This window comes from Pelophylax lessonae (genome assembly GCF_965119305.1).
Source record: "Pelophylax lessonae genome assembly, chromosome: 1".
Lineage (NCBI taxonomy): Eukaryota > Metazoa > Chordata > Amphibia > Anura > Ranidae > Pelophylax > Pelophylax lessonae.
Window position 1 is genome coordinate 172,427,293 of NC_138768.1, and position 23,599 is coordinate 172,450,891.

At 38.3% G+C, this 23,599-nt stretch overlaps 1 protein-coding gene across 3 annotated transcripts in view; it reads right to left on the reverse strand.

Annotated features, from left to right (window-relative positions):
• The window catches only part of EFNA5 (ephrin A5), a 583,114-nt gene that overhangs the window by 109,120 nt on the left and 450,395 nt on the right, over positions 1–23,599 (reverse strand). For all 3 annotated transcript variants that reach the window (XM_082260209.1, XM_082260208.1, XM_082260207.1), the window contains exon 3: positions 3,826–4,118. In XM_082260209.1, coding sequence (XP_082116335.1) covers positions 3,826–4,118 — 293 coding nt within the window. The remainder of the gene's footprint in view (positions 1–3,825; positions 4,119–23,599) is intronic.

Sequence of the window (23,599 nt, forward strand, 5' to 3'; positions counted from 1 at the left end):
GGAAGATTTTATCTAATTCCACGATTTTAGCTTTAAAGCAAGCAAAGAGCACACATATAGAGAAAGATACCTTTCAACACACTCACTCTCCTTTATATGTCATGCTTCTTTATACATTTGTTTCAGTTGTAATTAGTTAGGAATGGTTAGTAAATGTTCCCTGTAAAGGTATGTGAGGTAATGCCTACAAGATTTTTATCTCCATATCGGGATTACTAAAGGGTACGGTATAAACCAAACAGCCATAACTTTATGACCCCTCACAGGTAAGTAAATAACATTGGTTATCTTTTTTTGATTTATTTACAAGGGCATCTGAAAGTTGATGGGGTATATTAGGCAAGATAGCAAGTAAACATGTTGTCCCTGAAGTTGATGCATTGAAAACAGACCAAAAGGGCATCGCAGTTTGTTGTATATGGGGCTGCATAGTCACAAACTGGTCAGGGTCCCAATGCTGACATGTGTTCACAGCCAAAAGCACCAATAATGGGCATATGAGCATCAGAACTGGACCACAAAGCAATGGAAGAAGGTGGCCTGGCCTGATGCATCATGCTTTTTTTTAAATCGTGTGGAAGGCTTGTCACTTACCTGGGGAAGGCTTGTCACCTACCTTGGGAAGAGATGGCACCAGAATGGAGTTTGGGGAAAAGGCAGGCAGTGTGATGCTTGAAGCAATGTTCTACTGGGAAACTGTGGACCTTGCCATTCATATGGATGTTACTTGACAAGTGCCACTCTAAGCAATGTTGTTGACCAATTACACCCCTTTATTGAAACAGTATTTCCTGATGGCAGTGGCCTCTTTCAACAGGATAATGCACCCAGCCACACAACCACAAAAATGGTTCAAGAACACTTTGAGGAACACAACAATGAGTTTGAGGTGTTGACTTGGCCTCCAGTTTCTCCAGATCTCAGTCCAATCAAGTATCTGGGAGATGTGCTAGAAAAACAAGCTTGATCCATGAAGGCCCAACCTCACAACTTACTGGACTTAAAGGATATGCTACTTCCACTGTGGTGCCTAAAACCACAGAAAATCTTCAGAGATGTCTGTGCCTGGATAACTTAGGGCTGTTTTGGTGCCAAAATCAGGCAGCTTCGATGGCCAAAGAGGGATCTACTCAATATTAGGTGGATGATCATAAAGCTATAGATGATCAATATTTGCCTGAAGATCATTGATACCAAGTGAAAAATTAGGTATGGGGCTTAACAGTGTGATTATATGTAGCTATTTTATTTTTTTATGTATTTAATGTTTTTATGTATTTAATTAAATACAGTAAACTTTACTGGTAAACATGTTCACTCTGCATTCTTTGAAAAAGTAACCCTTGAAACAATATGGATTCAAATTAAATAAAATGCAAATGCAGAGTTTTAAAATTGGAAAACTTCTCAGTTTGAATGAAAAACCTTATGAGCATCATCGTATGAGCATCATAGGTCTAATAAATGTTTAGTAAAGGACTTGTCTTAACTGTTTACCATTGATTGACACGTCTCTACAATTCTTGGTCCACTTTCTAAGTGTTTTTACTTGACGTGCAGCATAAATGTACAATTAAATATTATATTTATATTACTTTAATAATTTTTGTAAAGAGTAATGTTTACTCAACTGGTTACAAAGAGACTATCTTCACACTAATTAGAAAAGTTTGTTATTTTGTGCTGAGGCTGTATTCAATAATATCCGTATTTGCAATGATTTGCTTGTAACATTTTAACACATCTATCCTGAGTCCACTAAAACACATTTTATTTACAGGAGTGAAATCACATTTGTGTTGTTCGAACTACTAAACTGTTTTTGCAGTCAGTTAATAAAGATTTGTCTCAATGGTCCATTTTTATACTGTAGTTTAAGGAGGAAAGAGTCTGTTTATAAGTGCGGTGAACAAAAACCATATGCTACAGAAATGTAATGTATATTTCCTATAAAAAATGTTACTTCAAGTGTTGCAGACATACTGAAAGTGAAAAGCCAATATTACTTTTTGGCACTGTTTAAATAGCTGTTACCTCACTATATACCTGCACTGCATTACTGTATACACAGGATGGGATAAGATTACATAGCTAGATAGACAGAGAGATTGAAAGCCTTAGTAAGAGCTACAGTTTATGAAGAAAACAGAGTTTCAAAAACCAACCAGCAATGCTAGAGTGGTATCAGGCCAGTCCAAAGCTTTCTTTAGCAGTATACATTATTTTTCTGTGGAGAAGAGTCAGCAAAAAATATCCCCTTCAAGCATTATTCTGACATCCACTTCGAGTCACAGTTACAGGTTTAAGCTCTATATTAATTCCATTTAATGTAGAGGTGAAAGGAGATAGATACAAAGGTTTGCTAATATTGTTGGTATTGTTTTCTAACTAGATCATTCGAATTTCACTACCTATAGCATCAAGAAAGATTTTAATAATGTCACATTTAAAGGTCAAGTTCAGGTTTAGATTAACAAAGAAAATCCACAATCCCCATTTTCTACCCTTTGAGCCTATTCAAACCAAGCCCCCTCGCCATCCAGATGGGAGCCACAGTACATTTTCTGTGCAGGAATCTTCTCAATGCTGCTTGCCAAACAACTGGACTAATGGGCCATACACACTATAAGATTTTCTGAAGACTTTTTCCTTTAGACTTACCAAAACCATATAATATAAGGTCAAACCTAAACACTTTCAATTTGTATGCAATCTGGCAGGCCCTTGCACTACATAGAAAAGGTAAATCTGAAGGAAATCTACCAACAAAAGTTGGATAGTGTGTATCCAGCTTTAAGCCCCGTACACACGCGTCGATAATTGGCCGTGAATTTTCGGCCAACGTCCGATCGGCCGATTTTCGGCTTGTTAGTATGATGCTTCCAACAACCGACTCCGGCTTTTCGGCCGAAAAAAATCTGGTGTGCGGGCTATAAAATTTTTGTTGGCCGTCAACACAACGGCTGATTTTCCATCAGTCAGTACAAATTTCGGCAGACAAAAATCTGATGAGCAAGACTGGGCATGCTCAGAGAAGAAAAAAAAAATGGAAAGTAAATCAGCACATGACATCACTTCAGAAGTAGATTTTTGTTGGGCGAGAAAATTTGTGTGCAGTCTAGGCACATTCCAACCAACAAAACACCACTCTGGACAAAAGTCGGACGATCGGTCGGCTGATAATCGTTGCATGTGTACGAGGCATTAATCATGCCTTTGAGTAAAGCTTTGTTCAAGTCTATGGAAGGTTAACGAGAAGAAGTGGACACCATCCAATATGATTTCTAAATGGATGAGGCCATTGCCATTGGAGAAAGATAAGTGAGCCCTTGAGTGTGGGTTTTAGCTTAGCTAGAGGGAGGATGTGGGAGCCGAGGACATTTTACCTAAACCTGAATTTATTCTTTAGGGTGTTCACCTACTTTAACTTTACTTTACTGTTAGTAAAATTAGATAAGTGCATAGAACTCGAAAAAGCTGAAGAATGGCAAACGACAGTACCTACAAAATAGCACAGCAAATTGAGTCATAGTCTGGGAATTGTTATTATATTATTATGCTACTCTCCAAACTGTGGTTCTTTCCTAACAATAATTTCAAATCAACTAGAGGTCACTTTAATTTTCAATGGCAGCACAAGCCTCCGATTCATATTGCAAGCTTTTAGAAGCCATCATGTGCACAGAACACATACTGTATATGTAAGCATGATGAGCCTAATGAATACTATATCATATAACATGTATATTTACAAAAGAAGCATCATGAAAATATTAGTAGGAGGTTCTTTAGGTCATCAGAACAAAAATATTTTAGAATACTCACAAATATAGTAATATTCTCTTCCTGGTCTAAATTCAAATCCTAATGAAAAGGGAGTGAAGAGCTGGAATTTCTCTGAAAACTTTAGAGGTCCATTGGAGGAGTGGGGCCGATTGCACTCCCATCTTTTGAAGCCTTTGGATGTGTGATCACAGGAGCTGTAGCCATCAAAGTTCACCATGAACAAAACGTATCGTTCCGTTTTATCTTCAGGCACAGAGTCCTCATAATGAGGGCAGAACACATCTAGATAGTCGTTGATACATACTTCAATATGGTAGTCACCCCTCATGAACCTACCAGAGGAAAAAAAAGAAAGAGAAAGTCATGTTTAGTATGAATAGTCAATGTTCAAAATATATCTGTACTGTAGGTAACACAGTGAAATATTATTTTTATTCTGCTTAATTTTCTACCTATATTATTAACACTATATAATATTAGCAAAAACTGTTCTATGACTTACTAATATTGACATAATGGTGTTATATAAAGGAGAACAGTGAGTTTTGAAAAAAAACAAAACATTTAGACTCACTTAGGCGGATGCAGCATAGAACCGATGCTGAATCTGTCCCCCGATGCCTCTACATGGAGAACAAAGGGATCAAAGACTGTCAGTCACCACTCTCTGCTCTGCCCCTCTGGTGCTTATGGAGCACTGGTCTGTGGAGGGGGCGGGTGTGGCTGGCTCAAGCTCTGAGCGGCACACAGAGACTGAGCCAGCTGCTGGCAAGGCATCTGGGTGGATCCCAGCATTAAAGTTGGGATCTCTCCAGAGTCTGGACCAGCTGAGTGATGTCCACCGATAGGGGACTTTAACCAACTGTTGGCTGAATACAGGTCACAGAAGTGCAGAATGAAGTGCTCTTCTGTGACCTGTGGCTTAAAGGTATTACATGATAAAGGTTTTGACCTTTTACAATGTGCTAATTACTTTGAAATACTTCACCAAATCTGTATGCTAAAATTTAATTGTCTAAGCATGGGTTTTGTTATTAAGTTATTGTGGGTGTATGTTAGTGATTAAAAAATGTATAAAGGGCTCAAAATACAAGTGGCACAGAGAGAGTTGCTTTTTCTCAGAGCGTAGGGCAAGATGCGGCTCAACCTTCCTTATAATGCAGTAGAGTATTAGGGGTCACTCTGCACAAATTAATTTAATTGGTAAGGCTTTCAATAAGCAGGTGCACTCACAATTAACGTGGTGATAATTCGAGATGAGCAAAAATGAGAGTTTTCTTTTACCCAAAATGTTGGTAAAATTTGGTGAAATTACAAAGGTTTTATAAGGTCATACTGGGCTATAAATTATCCCTGAGGGTTACAGAAGCCCACTTTTACTATGCTGAACCTGTCTCTGCCTGCCATAAAAGCCCCTCATTAGCCCTATTATTTTATGTTGCTATTTTTTTTTTTTATTTCTTCACAGATCAAATACAGGTCCTGAGAAAAGTAAAATATAAATATCTAAAATGACAGTATACAAATAAATAGACAAAAAAAACCTGAATATTTTATACATATATATATATATATATACATATATACACACACGAATATATATACATATATAAATATATATATATATATATATATATATATATATATATATATATATATATATATATATATATACATATACATATATACACACACAAATATATATATATATATATATATATGTATATATATATATATATATATATATATATATATACATATACATATATATATATATCTATATATATATATATATATATATATATATATATATATATATATACTGTACATTTTAAATAAACCAGATTTTTTAAGCAAGTGAATTAGACTGAAAGAGTTTCCAAATGTGAAAAAATTTGAAAAAAATAAAATTTATACATTTTGGGACTAAAAATTTTCACAAAAATCACTACACTAATTCCTGCTAAAAAAAAATTCATTTTTCATTTGGTTCAGACATTTCATTATTCAGTTATTGTACTTATGTATTAATAAACTGCATAGCAAGTGTCAGACTCACTATTTTTTTAATGCATGTTAGCATAATGTAATAAATTGTTGGTTTGCTGTTCAGTTGTTGGTACTAAATAAAATAATGATAAAGATAATCATTTTTCTTGATATTTTTAAAAAGTAATTAAGGCATTGTTAATATAAATAAGCGTTAATGGTTTATAAAGTAGGAATGTGCTTTTTATGGTTTTACTGTGAAGCATGTTAAAATTATTGAATATTTCATAACATATTCACAGCAATAAGCCAGTTTCTTCTATGATTTATGACATCAGGACAGCCATATTTATTTAGTTACACTTTGCTGGCACAAATTTTTAAGACATATACAAAGCCCGGTACAGCATTTACAAGAAACGTAAAAGCAGTTCAGTTTGGCTGCCAAACTACACAGAAAAGAATCTGCAGCTTTATGATAAAAGGATTCTGGGATATGAATTAATAGCGCTCGTGGTAACCTGACAGCTCTGAACAAGAGCCAGATGATAGTTGTAGCCCTAGGAAGTCTAGCCCAAATGGGTTTTCTCTTTAATTATTATAAAGCATTTTCAGACATGCAATACTAGAGAATTTGCAAGTGTCAGTCTTGTGACATTTGACACCGATGTGCTCTGAATGATAAATTAGAAGTGAAACTTAAATCCCACCCTTGCCTTTGTGAAGACAAAAACTGTATGAAACCGATTTAACTGAAGACACATTTATGAGGAATGCACGACCTTATATTCAAAGGTCTACAAGAAACGTTTTGTAGGTATTGTTACATTATATTGATCTTTCTTCAAGTCATAACAATTAGCAGAAGTAGCTGACAATGAATATAATATGATGTCTGGAACCACACAGCAATTTCATTTCTCTTAAACAATGACAGGCGAAATCTGAATTATTGAAAAAAGTTGTTGCACATTATTGTTTTGAAAAAAAAAAAAAATAAATCACTTGACCTCTGAAGTTCAAAGCATATCACTCTTGTGATATATGAATTTTATTGTCATAATGATTTTTTTTCTTACACAATACATGTTTTACTTTCCTACAGTTTTTCATGCCAAACCCAAATCATAAGGCTAACATAAATGATTTGTGATTAGATTAACTCCTCAATATAATCAATCACAAATCTGTAAGGTGCTAACATTATTATCAGTAAATAGGTGTGAAAACACTGCGCTAAGCAAAAATATTAATATTATTAATATTAACATTATTATCATTTTTTTTTTCATGATAATAATTGTAATATATTTCACTGGAGTTTATATTAGGAATACATATAACATTTCCCATGACTATTAATCATTATTCCCCTTTTACATGGGTAATCCGATCCGATCCGCCTGTCAGTTTTTCAGGCGGTCCTGATCGGATGCTCCATGCATCCCTATGGGGCAGCGGATGTCAGCGGAGACATCTCCGCTGACACCCGCTGCTATCCGATTCCGATCCTGTCTGTGAAATCCGGACGGATGGAAACCCTATTTTCCATCCGTCTGGAGGATCGGATGGGATCGGATGAGAACGGACCACCCCATAGAGGACAGCGGGGATCTGACAGCTCTGTCTCTGCACACAGAGCAGAGACGGAGCTGTCATCCGCCTGCTCAGCGGGGATCGGCGGATCGATCTCACGCTGCGCAGAATGCACTCCGTCGGGCGCTCCGAGGGCATAGAGGCATGGAAGTCACTTCTATGCTTTGTTTGTATCTCATAGTTATATCTCTGCAGGGGCCCTATTATAGTGGTGTAGTCCTGTCCTAATTCTTAGACTCCCAGAAGTGGTAAGGCTTAGCAAAGTGACCATGTTCCGAATAATATAGTCATTACCCGCTGAATGTCTATTTAAATGCTACAGACCGGTCCTAATTATAAATGAAAAAATATAAAAAATAATAAGTGTTATGGCTTAGAAAAAAAAAAAAATGTTACACGTAACAAATCCCTATTATAATGGTACAGATCAGGTCTAATTCTCAGATAGACCCTCATTGGGTCGTTGCGTTGTCTAATGACCAGAATAGTAAAGTATACTAGCATGGGATTATCTGTAAGATGCAGGTATAAGGGCAAAACGCTAAGGCCAGGTTCATACTTGTGCATGAACTGGGCCACCATACACACAGAATTGTGGGAAAAGAAGTCCTAGACTTCTAAAAATTGGGCCGCATGGAATGGCATGGTGCATCTGAAACGCTGTTGTTTTGCCAGTTCATGGGGGTGCCATTAAGAACAAAACCGCAGCACAATTTCCTTGTGTGTGGGGAATGCATGTAATTTTGTGCACGTTTCTGGTACTCAACAGTGTGAACGTAGCTTAAGGATTGCATTTATAAAATGTTTTCACCCAAGCTTTTCACAACTTTTACACATTTTTATTGGATTTAAATTGGAAAGATATGTGAATCCTCTGAGAAAGTTGTTTGAAAACATTCATAAACAGACCCCTTAGCCTTCGTGAGTTTAAGATTCCTAAAAAGAGAGAAGTATGCCCACCAAAGAAGCATCTTTACTGATCATTATGACCCTGGATGTGTGAATGATAGCAGCTCACCCATTATATGCTATTTCAGTTGGAGTGTCAGTGCTCTTTGACAGGACAGCTGTGGGAACTGTTCTAAATAATTTGCTCTGAAAGTGTTCTGCTCATTTCATTCATTAACACATAGTAAACTTTCCGACAAGATGTATACCAGTAACGTTTATTCTAATGAAAGGTCCATTTAAAAGATCATAGTTTACACTGGAACAAGGCACAATCTATGTTTACTATCCTTAAAAGAGTATAATGTCTACAAAACATCATCTTTAGATTAATGAAACAAAAAGCTTATTAGAGGAGCCAGTGAAACCAAGAATTATATATTATGTGTAATGCATGCTTCACAGGAGCTCCTCAATCTATCACATTATATTGATGATACAATAACCCTTGCTCAGTGACCTCCCTTGCTATCATCTAATTGATCTTCTTCCAGCAGCAGTCACAGTGATGAAGCTGAAGTATAAACAAAGAGTGAAAAGGGGTCATGGAATGCTTCACTTTTAGAGTTGACATGTGGAAAACTGTATAATGTCTCCTTTGGTACTCTCTCAATTCAAAGGAGTGCCGGGTGTCTTTCACGCTCTTGATAACTGTTATTATATGCATTGTTTATTTAAATTGCATAAACCGGGAATACATATTAGAAGACGCGCAGGCTAGTGAGACGTCCAAACAAGTGCAAAAAAAACTGCATTGTTTTAAAACAAGGATGTTTTTCAGTGATTGAACTATACCAGACGCGATGAACCAACCCTCGGAAAAGTATGTTTTGATAAAAATATTTTTAAAAGAAAAACTCTTTTTTATTGAAATTTTTTTCTGTAGCTTCTAGCTTGAGATTGCTTTTATGTAGAAGTGATTCAAACAGCTGCCCACTTGGATCCTCTGGGATCTTAAATTTGTCTGGGATCTTAAAGTTGTCTGGGATCTTAAAGTTGTCTGGGATCCTAAAGTTGTCTGGGATCTTAAAGTTGTCTGGGATCTTAAAGTTGTCTGGGATCCTAAAGTTGTCGGGGATCTTAAAGTTGTCTGTTATCCTATTACTGATTGAAATTTGGCCAATCTCAATCAGTGTGTTGCCGTGCCTCATGGACAGGAGCCAATCATTTGATTGATTTCTGTCAAAGGGCCATGCGCCATGCTGGAAAACTGATCAGCTGCATCTGCTGATCAGTATATTCTGACACTGGCGAGTCCCATTGTCAGAATACAACGCCCAGATTGGAGGAATTCCTCCATCCACCTCAATTGTGTAGATGGTAGATGTATATGTTCAGCCCACTGGATAAACAAAAAGAACCTAACTGTTCATGGTCTCCTGTCTGCATACCTGGTGTAAGGGTAGATGGATTCCAGGAAGTAAATGCTACAATAATCATCTGCCCTTACTCAAGATGGCCACAGCCAGAAATGCTAGGGAGTGTTTCTCAAAGTGATTTCCAAGCAAAATGAAGCATGGAGACACGGATAGATGGGCGGATTTGCTTTGAATATTAAAAATGAATTAAATAGCATTTTCAGTTTGCAGTGTAGTTCCAGTTTAAGACTCCTGAAGCTTCATTTAGAATAGAGAGTGAGAGGAGATTGGTGAACTCCAATTTACCAAACTCCTCTGAAGAAAATGAATCAGGAAGTGCTCAGACCCTTGTGCTTTGTTCAGGATCAGTAAAAATAAAACTAAGGGCATAAAGTAAGGGAGGGTTATAAACCCTGTTAGGGATCTGTGTCTGATTAAGGACATTGGGGGAATTTCCCTTCACTTCCTGCTCCATAGCCAAAACAGGTATATAAAATTATCTCATCTGTGGACGGTCGGGAAGAAGGGTCCACCTTTCCTCCTTTACCCATAAGTTGGGGGTAACTTCACCTATATATAATGTTCCTCTAAATGCAAGTGTCAAATCTATTCATTTATGAGCGTTTCTGATTTTCTCCAGCAGATTGCAATATTATTTATTTTCTTTAACCCATTTGAAATTTGCCCATGCAAACACCCCTGAAGAAGCTGTAAGGCAAAACGCGCTGGGAAGGAGTCCAGTCCTCTGCATCACTGGCTACCTAGCTGCCTGTATGGATGTGTATAGGGGTGGTACCCTCAAGTTTGCTATGTGGGGATTTCATGTTATGAATTATATCCTCTTTCAGGGTTACTTTATGTTATACATTGGTTTTATATTCTATGTCATATCTCTGTATACTGGAGGCTTTTAAACTTTATTACTAATAAAATGTGAATTCTTTACAACTTATGTGTTATCTTAATAGCATCTAAGGGGGAGTTCACCGCCTACACCGCCTTTTTTTTTTCTCAAATTTTTGATAGTACAACCAGTTCGACCATACATGGATTGAATTTTGGCTAATTCCTGCTGAACTGGCCCCATTTTTATCCATGTATGGCCAGCTTTCGAGGCTATACAGGACTTATATTATTCACTTTGTTGACTGAATACAGTGCTGGGGATGAAAGGGTGCACCAATGGTGTGAGACAGCTGAACTAGCTGCGGTCCTGGAAATCTCTACCTCCAATATGTGTTCTAAAGGGGGCTTCCTCTATTAAATTGGCACATTTAAGGTCAGCACCGTGGATCTCTGGTGTCCTTATTGTCAGAATCTGTTATTACCCAATTATACTGACCCACAGAAAGTAGGATCTCACTTTGTATGTGTAATTTTTTTATTGTTTATAAAAAATAAAGATTTAATATACTGTATTATATTAAACATTGTAAGAAATACAGAATTATGGTTACCATATTTTATTTCATGGGTCCTCTCCTATTAGAAAATATAATTTGGGGAAGTATTTCGTGAATAGTCCAGTCTATAAAGAGTTTTTAGTATGTGTATAGGAAAAACTGACCCAGCAGTGAAGGGGTTAATATTTATAGAATTGTCGCAGGCTACAAATCTTTAAGAATTCGACCTCAAAGCTATCACAGTTCATGGTTACTTTCATAAACTCTTGAATGGTTGCTCTGAAAGCCTCAAATGATTTAAAAGGCTAGTGAAAGGAAGTTTTACGTTTCCTGCAGCCACAGGTGGAAGTCGGCAACACATGGATGTTGAGCCTTTGACCTCTAACACTACAGCTGCTATAAGCACAAAAAGAAAAGCTTCCTTAATGCTAGTGTATGACGGTCAGTGAGGATCATCAATCAACTTTACAAGAAAGTGTCCACGAATCTGCTGCTTTCTCTGCCGCTTGCCCGATGAGTTCATATGAGTAATATGTAGTATTCTAATGCCGATTCTGATGTCATTGTAATTTTTTTTAACTTAAGGAGCATTTTTTTAAGGCATAAACATGGGGTCCAGCTAAATGAAATCTCTTAGATTGTAAGCTCTAACGGGCAGGGCCCTCTGATTCCTACTGTATTAAAGTGTATTGTATTTGTACTGTCTACCCTCAAGTGGTAAAGCGCTGCGTAAACGGTCGGCGCTATATAAATCCTAGATAATAATAAAAAAATAATAATAAATGAAGGTGTTTTAAAGGAAACCTGGACTGAGCAGCCTGCACAAGGTGAGACATCATTTATTACAGATAGGTGATGTGAATTAGGCCTCATGCACAATGGACGTTTATACAGTTACTGTTTTTGGCATCAGACATTTTTTTCTACAGCCAGTAAACCCCCCAGCATGTTATCCTATGTGTCCATGCCCACATAGGCTGTTATCAGCAGTTGTTGGCAGGGGCAGTTTCTGGCTGTAAAAAAAAAAATGAAAACTAGTGGGTTTTAAGTGTTTTTTTTTTTCAGCTATAAAAATGCTCTAACATCAATAAATGCCGATAAACGCTGCTAATTGGCGTTTTTTTGACGTTTTTTATTCCATTGGTTTTTTTAAGCCTGGGTTCTGTTTGGAGGTGTTGTTCATGGAACATAGCCTGGGTTCACACTGGTGCGTGCCTAACACCGCATGTGATTTGCACCAAAAATGCACCTCATTCCTATGCACATCACATGTGATGTCTGTGCGATGTAGTTTGAGCCATATATTTTGTATGGCTCAAATTGCATCACATTTGCCCCAAAATGTTGCAGGACCCTTTTTTCTCCACACCTAATCCCATTGTAGGGGTTCTGGCAAGGGCACTGCATTTTGCAATCTGTTTCAGGGTATCGTTCACATGAAGCCCCCGTTGACATTGTGCCAATTTGGGATGCGATTGACATTTCGAATCGCATGCCAAATTGGAGCCTATTGCAGGCAACGGCTCACACTGAGGGCGGGTTTGAAATCATTCAGCTGAAAGTGCACAATTTCAAACTCGCATGTCAGAGCAACTTCGGGGGTGATTTGTCAGACATCTGTACGGCTTCATGCACAGATGTCTATTGAAATTTTGGAAATCGGTGCGGCGCCACAATGTCAGGGTATCACCAATTCGGACAGTGACGTTGCCGGAAATAGGCTCTGATTTGTCATGTGATTTGACATGTCAATGCGATGTGAACGGGGGCTTAATGTTCCATGAACGACACCCCGAAACAGATTGCAAAATGCAGTGAGCTTGACAAAATGCGATTTTGATGTGGGGGGGAAAAAGGGTCCACATTTGCACCAAAATGTTGTAAGACCCTTTTTAATCCCGCACCTAAATCTTATTGCAAGGGTGTGAAGCAAGCATTGCACTGTGGGAAAGTCGGAGTTACTAAAACAGATGAGAGGTAATTTTTAGCTAAAAATGCCAAAAAATGCTGATAAACTTTGAAAAATGCCAATGCAAAAAAGCTAAAAAACACTGAAAAACTCACTACAAAGCTACAGGTGATTTTATAATGTCCATTGTGCATGACTTATGAGGCCTTAAGCTGTAGAGATTTTTATTTTTTTTCAGCTTTTCAACTATTAAAGCTGAATACATAAGCAGGAGTATTTGAAAAACAAATCCTTCGTTAGCCAGGATGGTAAGGTGGTTACAAGGCAAAAATGCAAACCTCAACCAATTAAATAGTCCGAAAACCTCACATTGCACCTACAAGCTAAAGTTTGGATAATGACAGAAGTAATAATGATGATAAAAAATTAAAAATGAATCACATTACCCACTTGAGGACTGCCCCACGCAGATATACTGCGGCAGGTCAGCCCTCCTGCAGGAACCTATGTACCTGTACGTCGGCTCGGCCTTTAGGTCTGGGGCGCATGCACGCCACCAGTGACCTGCTCCCACTGTGATTGGACACAACGGGAGCCAATCAACCGGTCCGGCGGACATGATTCCTGCCATATACCAGCCGATCATTCGGAGGAAAGGCAGAATTATGTAAACAAGGCAGACTGCTAAGCAGGAACACGGATCTCTGTTTTCCTCGAGTCACAGCATTCCCCCCACAGTTAGAAAGCACTCCCTTGGAGCACACTTAACCCTTTGATAACCCCTGATGTTAACCTCTTCCCTGCCATCACCATTTATACAGTGACAGTGCATTTTTTTAACACTGATTACGGTCACTGGTCCCCAAAAAGTGTCACTTAATGCATGATTTGTCCGCCGCAATGTGACAGCTAAAAATCGCTGATGCGCCATTACTAGTAAAAAATAAATGTAAAAAATAAAAATTCCACAAATCTATCCCATAGTTTGTAGACGCTATAACTTTTGCACAAACCCTATTGTATCAATATACACTTAATGGGATTTTTTTAAACAAAAACATGTAGCAGAATACATATTGGCCTAAATTGATAAATACATTTGATTTTTTACATTTTCTTGTTATTGAATGTGTTTTATAGCATAAAGTAAAAAATATTGTTTTTTTTTTTTTCAAAACTGACTGTCTTTTTTTTTTGTTTATAGGCACAAACAATAAAAACCCCAGACGTGATCAAATACCACCAAAAGAAAGCTCTATTGGTGGGAAAAAAGGATTGTTTTATTTTGGAACAGCATCGCACATCCGCACAATTGTAACTTAAAGTAACGTAGTGCCGTATCGCAAAAAAATGGCCTGGTTAAGGGGGTTAAACCTTCTGGGGCGGAAGTGGTTAATGTGTTGTATGTACCTATGACATATGTGTTGTTTTAGATATGTCATCACGGTTTATAATGTCTTCTCCCAGCTGAAGCAAAAAAAAACAAAAAAAGAACTTGATGACATTGATCAAAATCAAGCAAGAGTGACAAATAATAAATGTCACAAATCTAGAACAAATTGTTGTGTATCTGTCACAGTAAGCCTGACAGAAACTATACCAGGTAATTCATCTCAGTTCCCTCTGCTCATCAAAGGTCTAACCTCAAATTCACAACTTGCACTATAAAACCCAACATTTTTTAGATATTCCTCAGATGTGGTGATTGCATTCGTTTTCTTTTTTTTTTACTTTTTTCCCCAGGTGGTCCTGTCAATAAACCTGTTATTTTTTAAATTCCTTTACCAGATCAGCCTGTCCAGTAAAAATGTCAGTTAGAGGGTTGGGACAAATCATTGATCACTGACAGGGGTGCTTATAATGAGAAACGTTTATTTATTTATGTAAATCTATCTAAAAAGGAAAAAAATGATTGCTGTAACTGCTTAACTGGAGTTCAGTTTTCATTTGTTATACAAGTGCATCTAAATCTGCTTGTGTGCCTATTACTACCCCCTCCCCATAGTGACAATGCTGCTTTCCAAAAGGTATCTCTGTCTCTCCACCATCCAGAGAGGAGAAAGCCAAAGACATGAAAAGTGTTGCTGGTTGGATTACCAGGGGAAAATAAAGGGGAAAAAAGCCTAAAAAAGAAAATGTAGCCGCCACATCTAAACATTGGTAAGCTGCAATTTATATATATATATATATATATATCTTGGCGCAGGGCTCTGAAGAAATGGCACAGCTGGCCGTTCCTTCAGTGCGCATGCGCTGATGACGTTATTGGCTGCATACAATGTAAATATCTCCTAAACAGTGCAAGTTTAGGAGATATTTACAGAACCTATAACTAAGTCTTATTATAGGCTCACCTATAGGTACAAATTATAAAAATAAGTTTACAACCACTTTAACTGATTGTCTTGAACTGCATTCAATGCTATGCAGTAAGGTAAAAAACTTTCTGTATGCAGCCCCCCCCCCCCCTAAATACTTTTAGTCTGATCCAATGATGTGCTAAAGAGCCAAGGCCAAGGTAACTAGGGAGCTGCGGCCAAGTCACGCTATGTGTGTCTTATGGACACAGAGCAGGGCTCAGGAACAAGCATGCACAAGTGCCCCCATAGCAAGCAGCTTGCTGTGGGGGCATTCAGCAGGGGGGGGGGGAGCCAGGAGCATTAGTGGGGGCCAGAGAAGAAGAGGATCGGTGCTTGCACAGAGCAGGTAAGTATGAATGAAATGTCTGTTCGTTTAATTAAAAAGAAAAAAACCTTTACGATCGCTTTGTGCTAGGAAATGTATGAAATCAGATCAGTGCTCCCATATACTTGTGATGAAACAGCAGCTTGTTAGATATAGGCCATTGTACTTTTCTTTTTTTATATGATTGTAAATGGCTCTTTGCCCAATGCTTATCGAGAAATCTAATGCAATGTAAAGGCTATTGATTTCTTGAATGTGCTACAGCAGAACAAAGTATGAATATGATATTAATAATATGACTAAAGGAAATAATGACAAACTAATTATGACTAATTAGAAGCTAAATCATTCAAATGAGGTGCTTGGTAAAATAAGCACGGGCTCAGATAATACTTGGAACATCATGACTGTAAGATGATATTTGTACTTTTGTCAGCATGATCTCAAGGTCACAGTTATTCTATTTATAGTGTCAGTCCATCCAAAATTAATATCCCAGTTTTTAGTAGACGCCTAAAGTTTTTTTTTTACACTTTTGCTGTCAAATTGGAATAACACCTACCTTATCTTTGCTTCATGTTTCCTGGCTTTTAAAAAAAAAAAAAATAACAAATTGTTACTTACCTGCTACTTAGTTTCTGAAAAATCGTATTTAGCTTTCCCCTTCTATGTAATGTCAATGAGAGGCTGTGGAGGTAAAGTGGATTTCCACCCAAAAGTGGAACTTCCGCTTTAAGCACTCCTCACCCCCTTACATGTCACATTTGGCATGTCATTTGTTTTTGGGGGAGAATGGGTACCTAGTTTTGACAGGTACCCGCTCCCACTTCTGCTCGGGCTGCCTGGGTGACTCGAGCAGAAGTTCTCCTCTCCCCTTCCCTCCATGCAATTTTCTGGGACACGTCACAGGTCACAAAAGATTGCCCAGGCATTGAGGAGGCGCAGTGCAACTCACGCTTGCGCAGTGCACACCCGGCTGTGAAGCCACAAGCTGTCAAAGCTGGATGCCCACACTTGAGATGCCGGTGCCGGGGAGGGGGCGAAGGAGAGAACCGAGGGTTCGGGCGACCGCAACGCTGGATCGTGCGACTGCTGAGTTTGTGCTTATTAAAAGTCAGCAGTTACACTTTTTGTTTTAAACTTTAAGTTTACCATAATTTATCCCATCTTTACTGTGCTGGCAGATCTCTATATCACTTGTGAATTAGATGTGGACACTGTCTGTTCTAACAAGGGGTTAAACGTATCAAAACTTTGGTGTTTTGTCCTCAATTAGTTCCTTACCTATACATCTATTCTAAGCAGCAAAAGCTGTATAGAGTCCTATGTATATACAATATATATATATATATATATATACTCCAAAGAAACAGCTAGAAAGGTAAGAAATATTATTTAACCACTTCCATACCGGGCCAATTCTTGTACTCCACTCCTACATGTTAAAAATTATCATTATTTTGCTAGAAAATTTCTCAAAATCCTCAAACATTTTATATATATTTTTTTTTGCAGAGACTGTAGGGAATAAAATGGCGGTCCTTACAACTTTTTCATGTCACACGGTATTTGCGCAGCAATTTTTCAAACGCGTTTTTTTGGGGGAAATAAAACAGTTTTATAAATGAAAAAAAACCTAAGCACTAAAGTTAGCCTAGTTTTTTTGTATAATGTGAAAGATAATGTTACACCAAGTAAATAGATACCTAACATGTCATGCTTTAAAATTGTGCACACTAGTGGAATGGTGCCAAACTTTGGTACCTAAAGAATCTCCATAGGCAACACTTTTTATAAATCACCAGTTTAGAGTTTCATAGGAGGTTTTGGGCTAGAATTATTGCTCTCACTCTAATGTTCGCAGCGATTCCTCATGTGTGGATTAAACGCCGTTTACATATGTGGGCGCGACGTAAATATGCGTTCACTTCTGTGGGGACAGGGGCACTTTTAATTTTTTTTTTATTGTTTATATTATTTTTTTATTTTTACACTTTCCCCTAATTTTTTTTGTGATCGCTTTTATTCCTATGACAAGATTGTAAACATCCCTTGTAATAGGAATAGTGCAAGACAGGTCCTCTTTATGGAGAGATCTGGGGTCAATAAGACCTCAGATCTCTCCTACAGGCTGAAAAGCCTGATATAAAAAAAGATCATGACAGTATTTACAACTGCCAGTCCCAGCATGATGTCATAATGTCGCTCCCGGGTCTCCGAGAGTCATAGAGACTGCCGGGGACCATCTGGTCCTCGGTATTCTCTATGGTGTACTTCTGCAGCTTGTGGATTCCTTCTACAGCTCACCGATCACACAGATGAGCCGGTAGAAGCACCAGAAGGCAACGGGAGGGGGGGGGCGGTAATATAAATGTACATTCATATTATATCCCCTTTTAGGCATTTCTTCTCCAGAGAGAATAAGTTCAATGCTGGTAGTCTTTCCTCATAGCTGAGATCCTCCAGTCCATTTATTAGCTTTGTTGCCCTTCTCTGGATTCTCTCCAGTTCCAGCACATCCTTCCTGAGGACCGGTGCCCAGAACTGGACGTCACACTCGAGATGCGGCCAGACCAGAGTCTTGTAGAGTGGGAGAGTTATCGTTTTATCAACACTCTGCAGATCTCAGTGAGGAGACATCTGAGAGCTGATTGGAGGGAAGGGACACAGCTGTTCACACAGCGCCCAGGAACAGAACTGAGGCTGTCAATCACAGGCTGCGTGCTGGAGCTCCCTCCCCTGTCAGCTTTTTTACCTCTCGGTAAATAGGCAACAGAGACAAAAGAGACTTAATGCTCTGAACTGAGACAAGTACACAGTATAGAGAGATATGCTTTATTCATATTTCATGTCAGAGGTTTACAACCATTTTAACTGCTTATAAGCATTTCAATTAAAACACTTATTTATTTTATTGTGCATTTTGGCAGTGATATAACAGTATTTGTTTTTAAATTAGCGGAAAATAATTTTTAGAGTTTTTATTTGATACTCTATTTTATATTGATATAGACAATGCCTTTCTTTCTCTAAATCAAAGCTGTGCATGGGGATATCCATGATGGCCATAACTTGTCTTTATCAACAATGAGAACTAGAGTGGGAGTGCAGAGCATTTTAGACTGAAGAACAAAGCTAAATTAGTTACAAATCATAACATATACAGTAAATGGGCTTCCTTGGCCTGTAGAAGACTATCCTTACATTTTTTAGATGAGCCAAGAGGGGCAATCTCCTCAATGGGACACAGATGGCAAAAAACCGACAGGGGTTATATTGTACCCTGTTTGTTACTCTATGCAAAATGAAAAAAAAAAGTTGTGCCTTTAGTTCCATCTTAATTTAAGTAAGTTCAATTTATTGTGCTTTTCTGTGTGTCCAGTATGGTTAAGTGCCCAGCTACATGAATTTGGTGAGCTCCGCTGGCAGTGCAATGCACAGCTACTCCTATACACATACCTATGCCCATGGGTATGCTATCATAGACTGGTCTATAATAGATGTTTTCCAGCTGCTATGTTTGAATGTGGGTGGCATGGTTTGATTACATTAAAAAAACCAAGGAACATTTCAAATTCGCTTAAGCAGACTTCACACCACAGGAAGACGTCCCAATGATGAGTTTCTTGAGGTATTTTTATTGCCATTTGATTATATGACTAGAACAACTAAGCAATATGCAAGTGGTATCTAAAAGTGTGCATCAATTCCTAAGAGATTATAAATAATTATTAGCTCACTTGAAAAGACCTCATCTATATGTAAATGATTAGGCAGACACTTGTTTATGACTGTATTATGTGAAAAAAGTGAAATTTTAGTCACAAAGGAAGGACTCTCATGAAGCTAACAGAGTCACCCTTGTATTAAACACATCAGTTAAATAAAAAAAAGCCCTCTTAAATGAAGGCTCTCTCAATGGGTCTCATGTTTATAAAAGATTGAATGTATGCAGATTTCCTTACAACTTTCAAATGTACATTTCTATGCATTAATTTCATTTGTTTGCAGTGTTTCGTATATGTTATAATAAATTTGTTATAGCATATGCCGAACTTCCATTGTCACAAACAGACAGGAATAAAAACGTTGGTTAACTTATTTTTTTTTACTACCGTTGACTAGAAAATTACATATCACAGATTTTTTGAAAGGCTTGAATTAATGTGGTTTTACAATCATTGCTTTGCTTGCATTATGAATTAGTATAGTCAGATTCAAATATTTAAGTCTATTTGCATATATTTTAAATGAATGTTGGTTTGTAATAAGGCACCTGATTATAATCATGACAGTGAATAGAATTTGTAATGGACAGGAAAATGAAAAGAGCTTTAAAAGAGTAATAATGTATGCCCACAATGGAAGAGATCTTTAGCTGATGCTACGAGTTTTCATTACCTTGAAGTGTTTGTTTTTTTTCCTAGCCTTTTCCAGCCTAGTTCAGAAAGCTCCTGACATTGGGGGTGTGTAAGTTTGCTTCCTGAGGTCTGTCCTGTTCAATTTTTTGTCCCTCTATGAATGTTAGACCCTAAGGTCTCATTTAGACTTAAGGTTGGAGGGCAGCAAAAATGCGCAGTTGAGCACTGTTTTTGCCACCCGCCAACCCCCCCCCCCCCCTTAATTTTGCACTTAGCTGCAGATGGGGGTGTTTAAATTCTGTGGCCAAAATGATTTACTTTGCATCTGCAGCAAAGCTGACCTGACTTGTAGCGAGTGGTGGGTGCCAAGCCCGCCGACCACTACACATTTAAGTCAATAGGGGAGTGGTGCAAACGCTCTGTAACCGCACGCAATACGCATAGTTGCGGTGAGTTTGTCTGCAAAAGTGGCATTAAAACATGCAGGGAAGAGGCATCGCATAACTTCCTTACCATCTGTCAGTAGCTTCTGGAGCGCGACCCAAGCACAGATTGGGCTTCAGAGGCAAGGGAGATTGAGATGCACCTAAATCTACCTTACATGGTTCAGACTTGTGGTTGGAGGGCAGCATAAATGTGCAGTTGAGCACCGTTTTTTCAACCCGCCAACCACCCCCTCCCCTTAATTTGCAACCCCCTCCCCTTAATTTTGCACTTAGCTGCAGATGGGGGTGTTTAAATTCTGTGGCCAAAATGATTTACTTTGCATCTGCAGCAAAGCTGACCTGACTTGTAGCGAGTGGTGGGTGCCAAGCCCGCCGACCGCTACACATTCAAGTCAATGGGGGAGTGGTGGAAAGGCTCTGTAACCGCACACAATACACACAGTTGAGGTGAGTTTGTCTGCAAAAGTGGGATTAAAACATGTGGGGAAGAGGCATTGCATCACTTCCTTACCTTCTGTCAGTAGCTTCTGGAGCGCGACCCAAGCACAGATTGGGCTTCAGAGGCAAGGGAGATTGAGATGCACCTAAATCTACCTTACATGGCATTAAACAATATCCTTATTTTCCAAAAAATAGTCTATAAACATACACTAATTAATGATTCTGTAATCACAGTTTATTTCTTCCTCCTTGTATCATCCTTTGTGGGCTCCTGGACCTCTTCTCCCCATCCTTCAGTTTGTTTGGAAAGAGCAGTGCACCTTAGTTGTGATCATGTACACTGCTCTACATTTAACTACAAATCTCATAATCCATAGTCCATTTTGGGAGTCAGCAAGAGAGGGTGGCTATGTCCATACACACAATGGGACTATGAAGAACAAACATAGCCACTCTCTAATAGAAAGTCAAACCACTGCAGAAAAAAAAAGAACTTTGGAGGAGGCTGAGAGCATAAGGTACTTTTTGAGTTATAGAGAATACATAAGTCAATGCATTTTTTTTAAACCCGACATCAGCGTCAATTTTCGTGGTAGGTCTTAAAACTGACATTGTGACATTTTGAACTTTAGATCAGATAAGCAAAACTTGCCTGTCAAAGGTCAAATGTGATATAAGATGCTGACGTGTTCCTCTTTTTGCTGCATATTTAATGCAGTGGGGTCAGAAAGACACAAATAGATGAGATGTTGTGGACATCAAAGGCTTTAAACTCAGCAGCATTAACCCCTTCGAGCCTAAACCTTTTTCTGACATTTGTTGCTTACAAGGTAAAATCTGTATTTTTTGCTAGAAAATGTCTTAGAACCCCCAAATATTATATATATATTTTTTAGCAGAGACCCTAGAAAATAAAATGGCGATTGTTGCAATATTTTTTGTAACACGTTATTTGCGCAGCGGTCTTTCAAATGAAATTTTTTTATGGGAAAAAATACACTTTCATGAATTAAAAAAAAAAAAAAAAACAGTAAAGTTAACCCAATTTTTTTGTATAATGTGAAAGATGATGTTACACCGAGTAAATAGATACCTAACATGTCATGCTTTAAAATTGTGCACATTTGTGGAATGGCAACAAACTTCGGTACTTAAAAAATCTCCATAGGCGACGCTTTAAAACTTTTTACCAGTTTAGAGTTACAGAGGAGGTCTTGTGCTAGAATTGTGCTAGAATTATTGGTTTTGCTCTGACGATCATGGTGATACCTCACATGTGTGGTTTCAACATGGTTTTTATATGCAAGCGCGACTTGCGTATGAGTTCACTTTAATTTTTTTTTCTTAATTATTTTATTTTTTCATTTTAAACTATTCTTTTAAAAAATGCTGTGATCACTTTTATTGCTGTCACTTACATTCCTTGTGACAGTAATAGGCAGTGACAGGTGCTCTTTATGGAGGGATATTGAGTCTAAAAGACCCCAAACCTCTTCCTCTGCACTTAAAAACATTCAAAATGCCAAGTTTGGCTGTTTTGAATGCTTTCATTTTTTTTAAAAAAAAATCTGGTGCCTTTAAGGCTTCAGTACCCGGAAGTGATGTCATGACATCGCTTCCGGGTTTTTACATTGGAGACCCGTTTAGAGCTTAATTCGACTTTGTTCGGGACTCCAACCAGCAGGTGGACGTGCCAGCTGGTGACTCAGCTTCCCTGTTGGGACGGGAGACCCCGGGCGAAGGTGGCAAGGGGGGGGGGTGTAAGTATCATCCCACTCCTTGTAATGACAGCCGAGTGGCTGCTTAGCCACATCAGTTGTCATTACAAGAAAGCCAACCGTCAGCACTAAACAACAGTAACAGGTTGATGCCTCTAGCTGCAGGTATCACCCCGTACAACCCCTTAAAGCAGAGGCCACATATTTGCGTTCCGTTGGCACTAAGAGGTTCAAGTTCATGATTTGAGCTGTCTGTGGCTGTGTGGTTGTCAGGATACAGCACAGAATAAGCATGGGAGTAGAGGGCCACCTTCGGTGCCTATTAAAGTGGAATTCCAGCTTAACACTAACTTCTCCTAAAAACTGCCCTCCACTCCCTTCTAACACCCATTCGGACTAAAATGTGTTAGAAAGATGTGCTGTAAATACATACCTATTTTTAGGTCACAATATCCCGCTCCCCTGTATTAGCCACTGCAGCTGCAGGGGAGAGGAGAGAGCCATTGAATCCTATGGTTGATGTCACCATTTCAGGCTTTACTAGTCATGGTCAGAGTTCTCTCTTTTCTCCCCAGCAGCACCACTGGCAAACATAGGGGAGATCAAATGACCAGGCCAAAGTGGACTGAAAATAGGTAAGTAGATATATTTTTCTTATACAGGTTAGTTAGCATAGGTGTTAGGAGGAGGGATGGAACTGTTTTAAGAGTAGTTAGGTTTAAGCTTGAATTCTCCTTTAATGTGCTTTATATGCTGGTAACCTTCTTGCACAAATTATTTCACTGGGAGTTTAATAAATACACAACATTGCTGTATTTCTGATACAACAAAATGTTTTTGTAAATACAGTATATTTTGTGGCCACATAATTTCCAAAAAACTCTATAGTTAAAATTAATATTGAACTGTGCTAAGTGAAAGACGAATAGGAAAACAGATTACTAGCTGCCCATCGACCA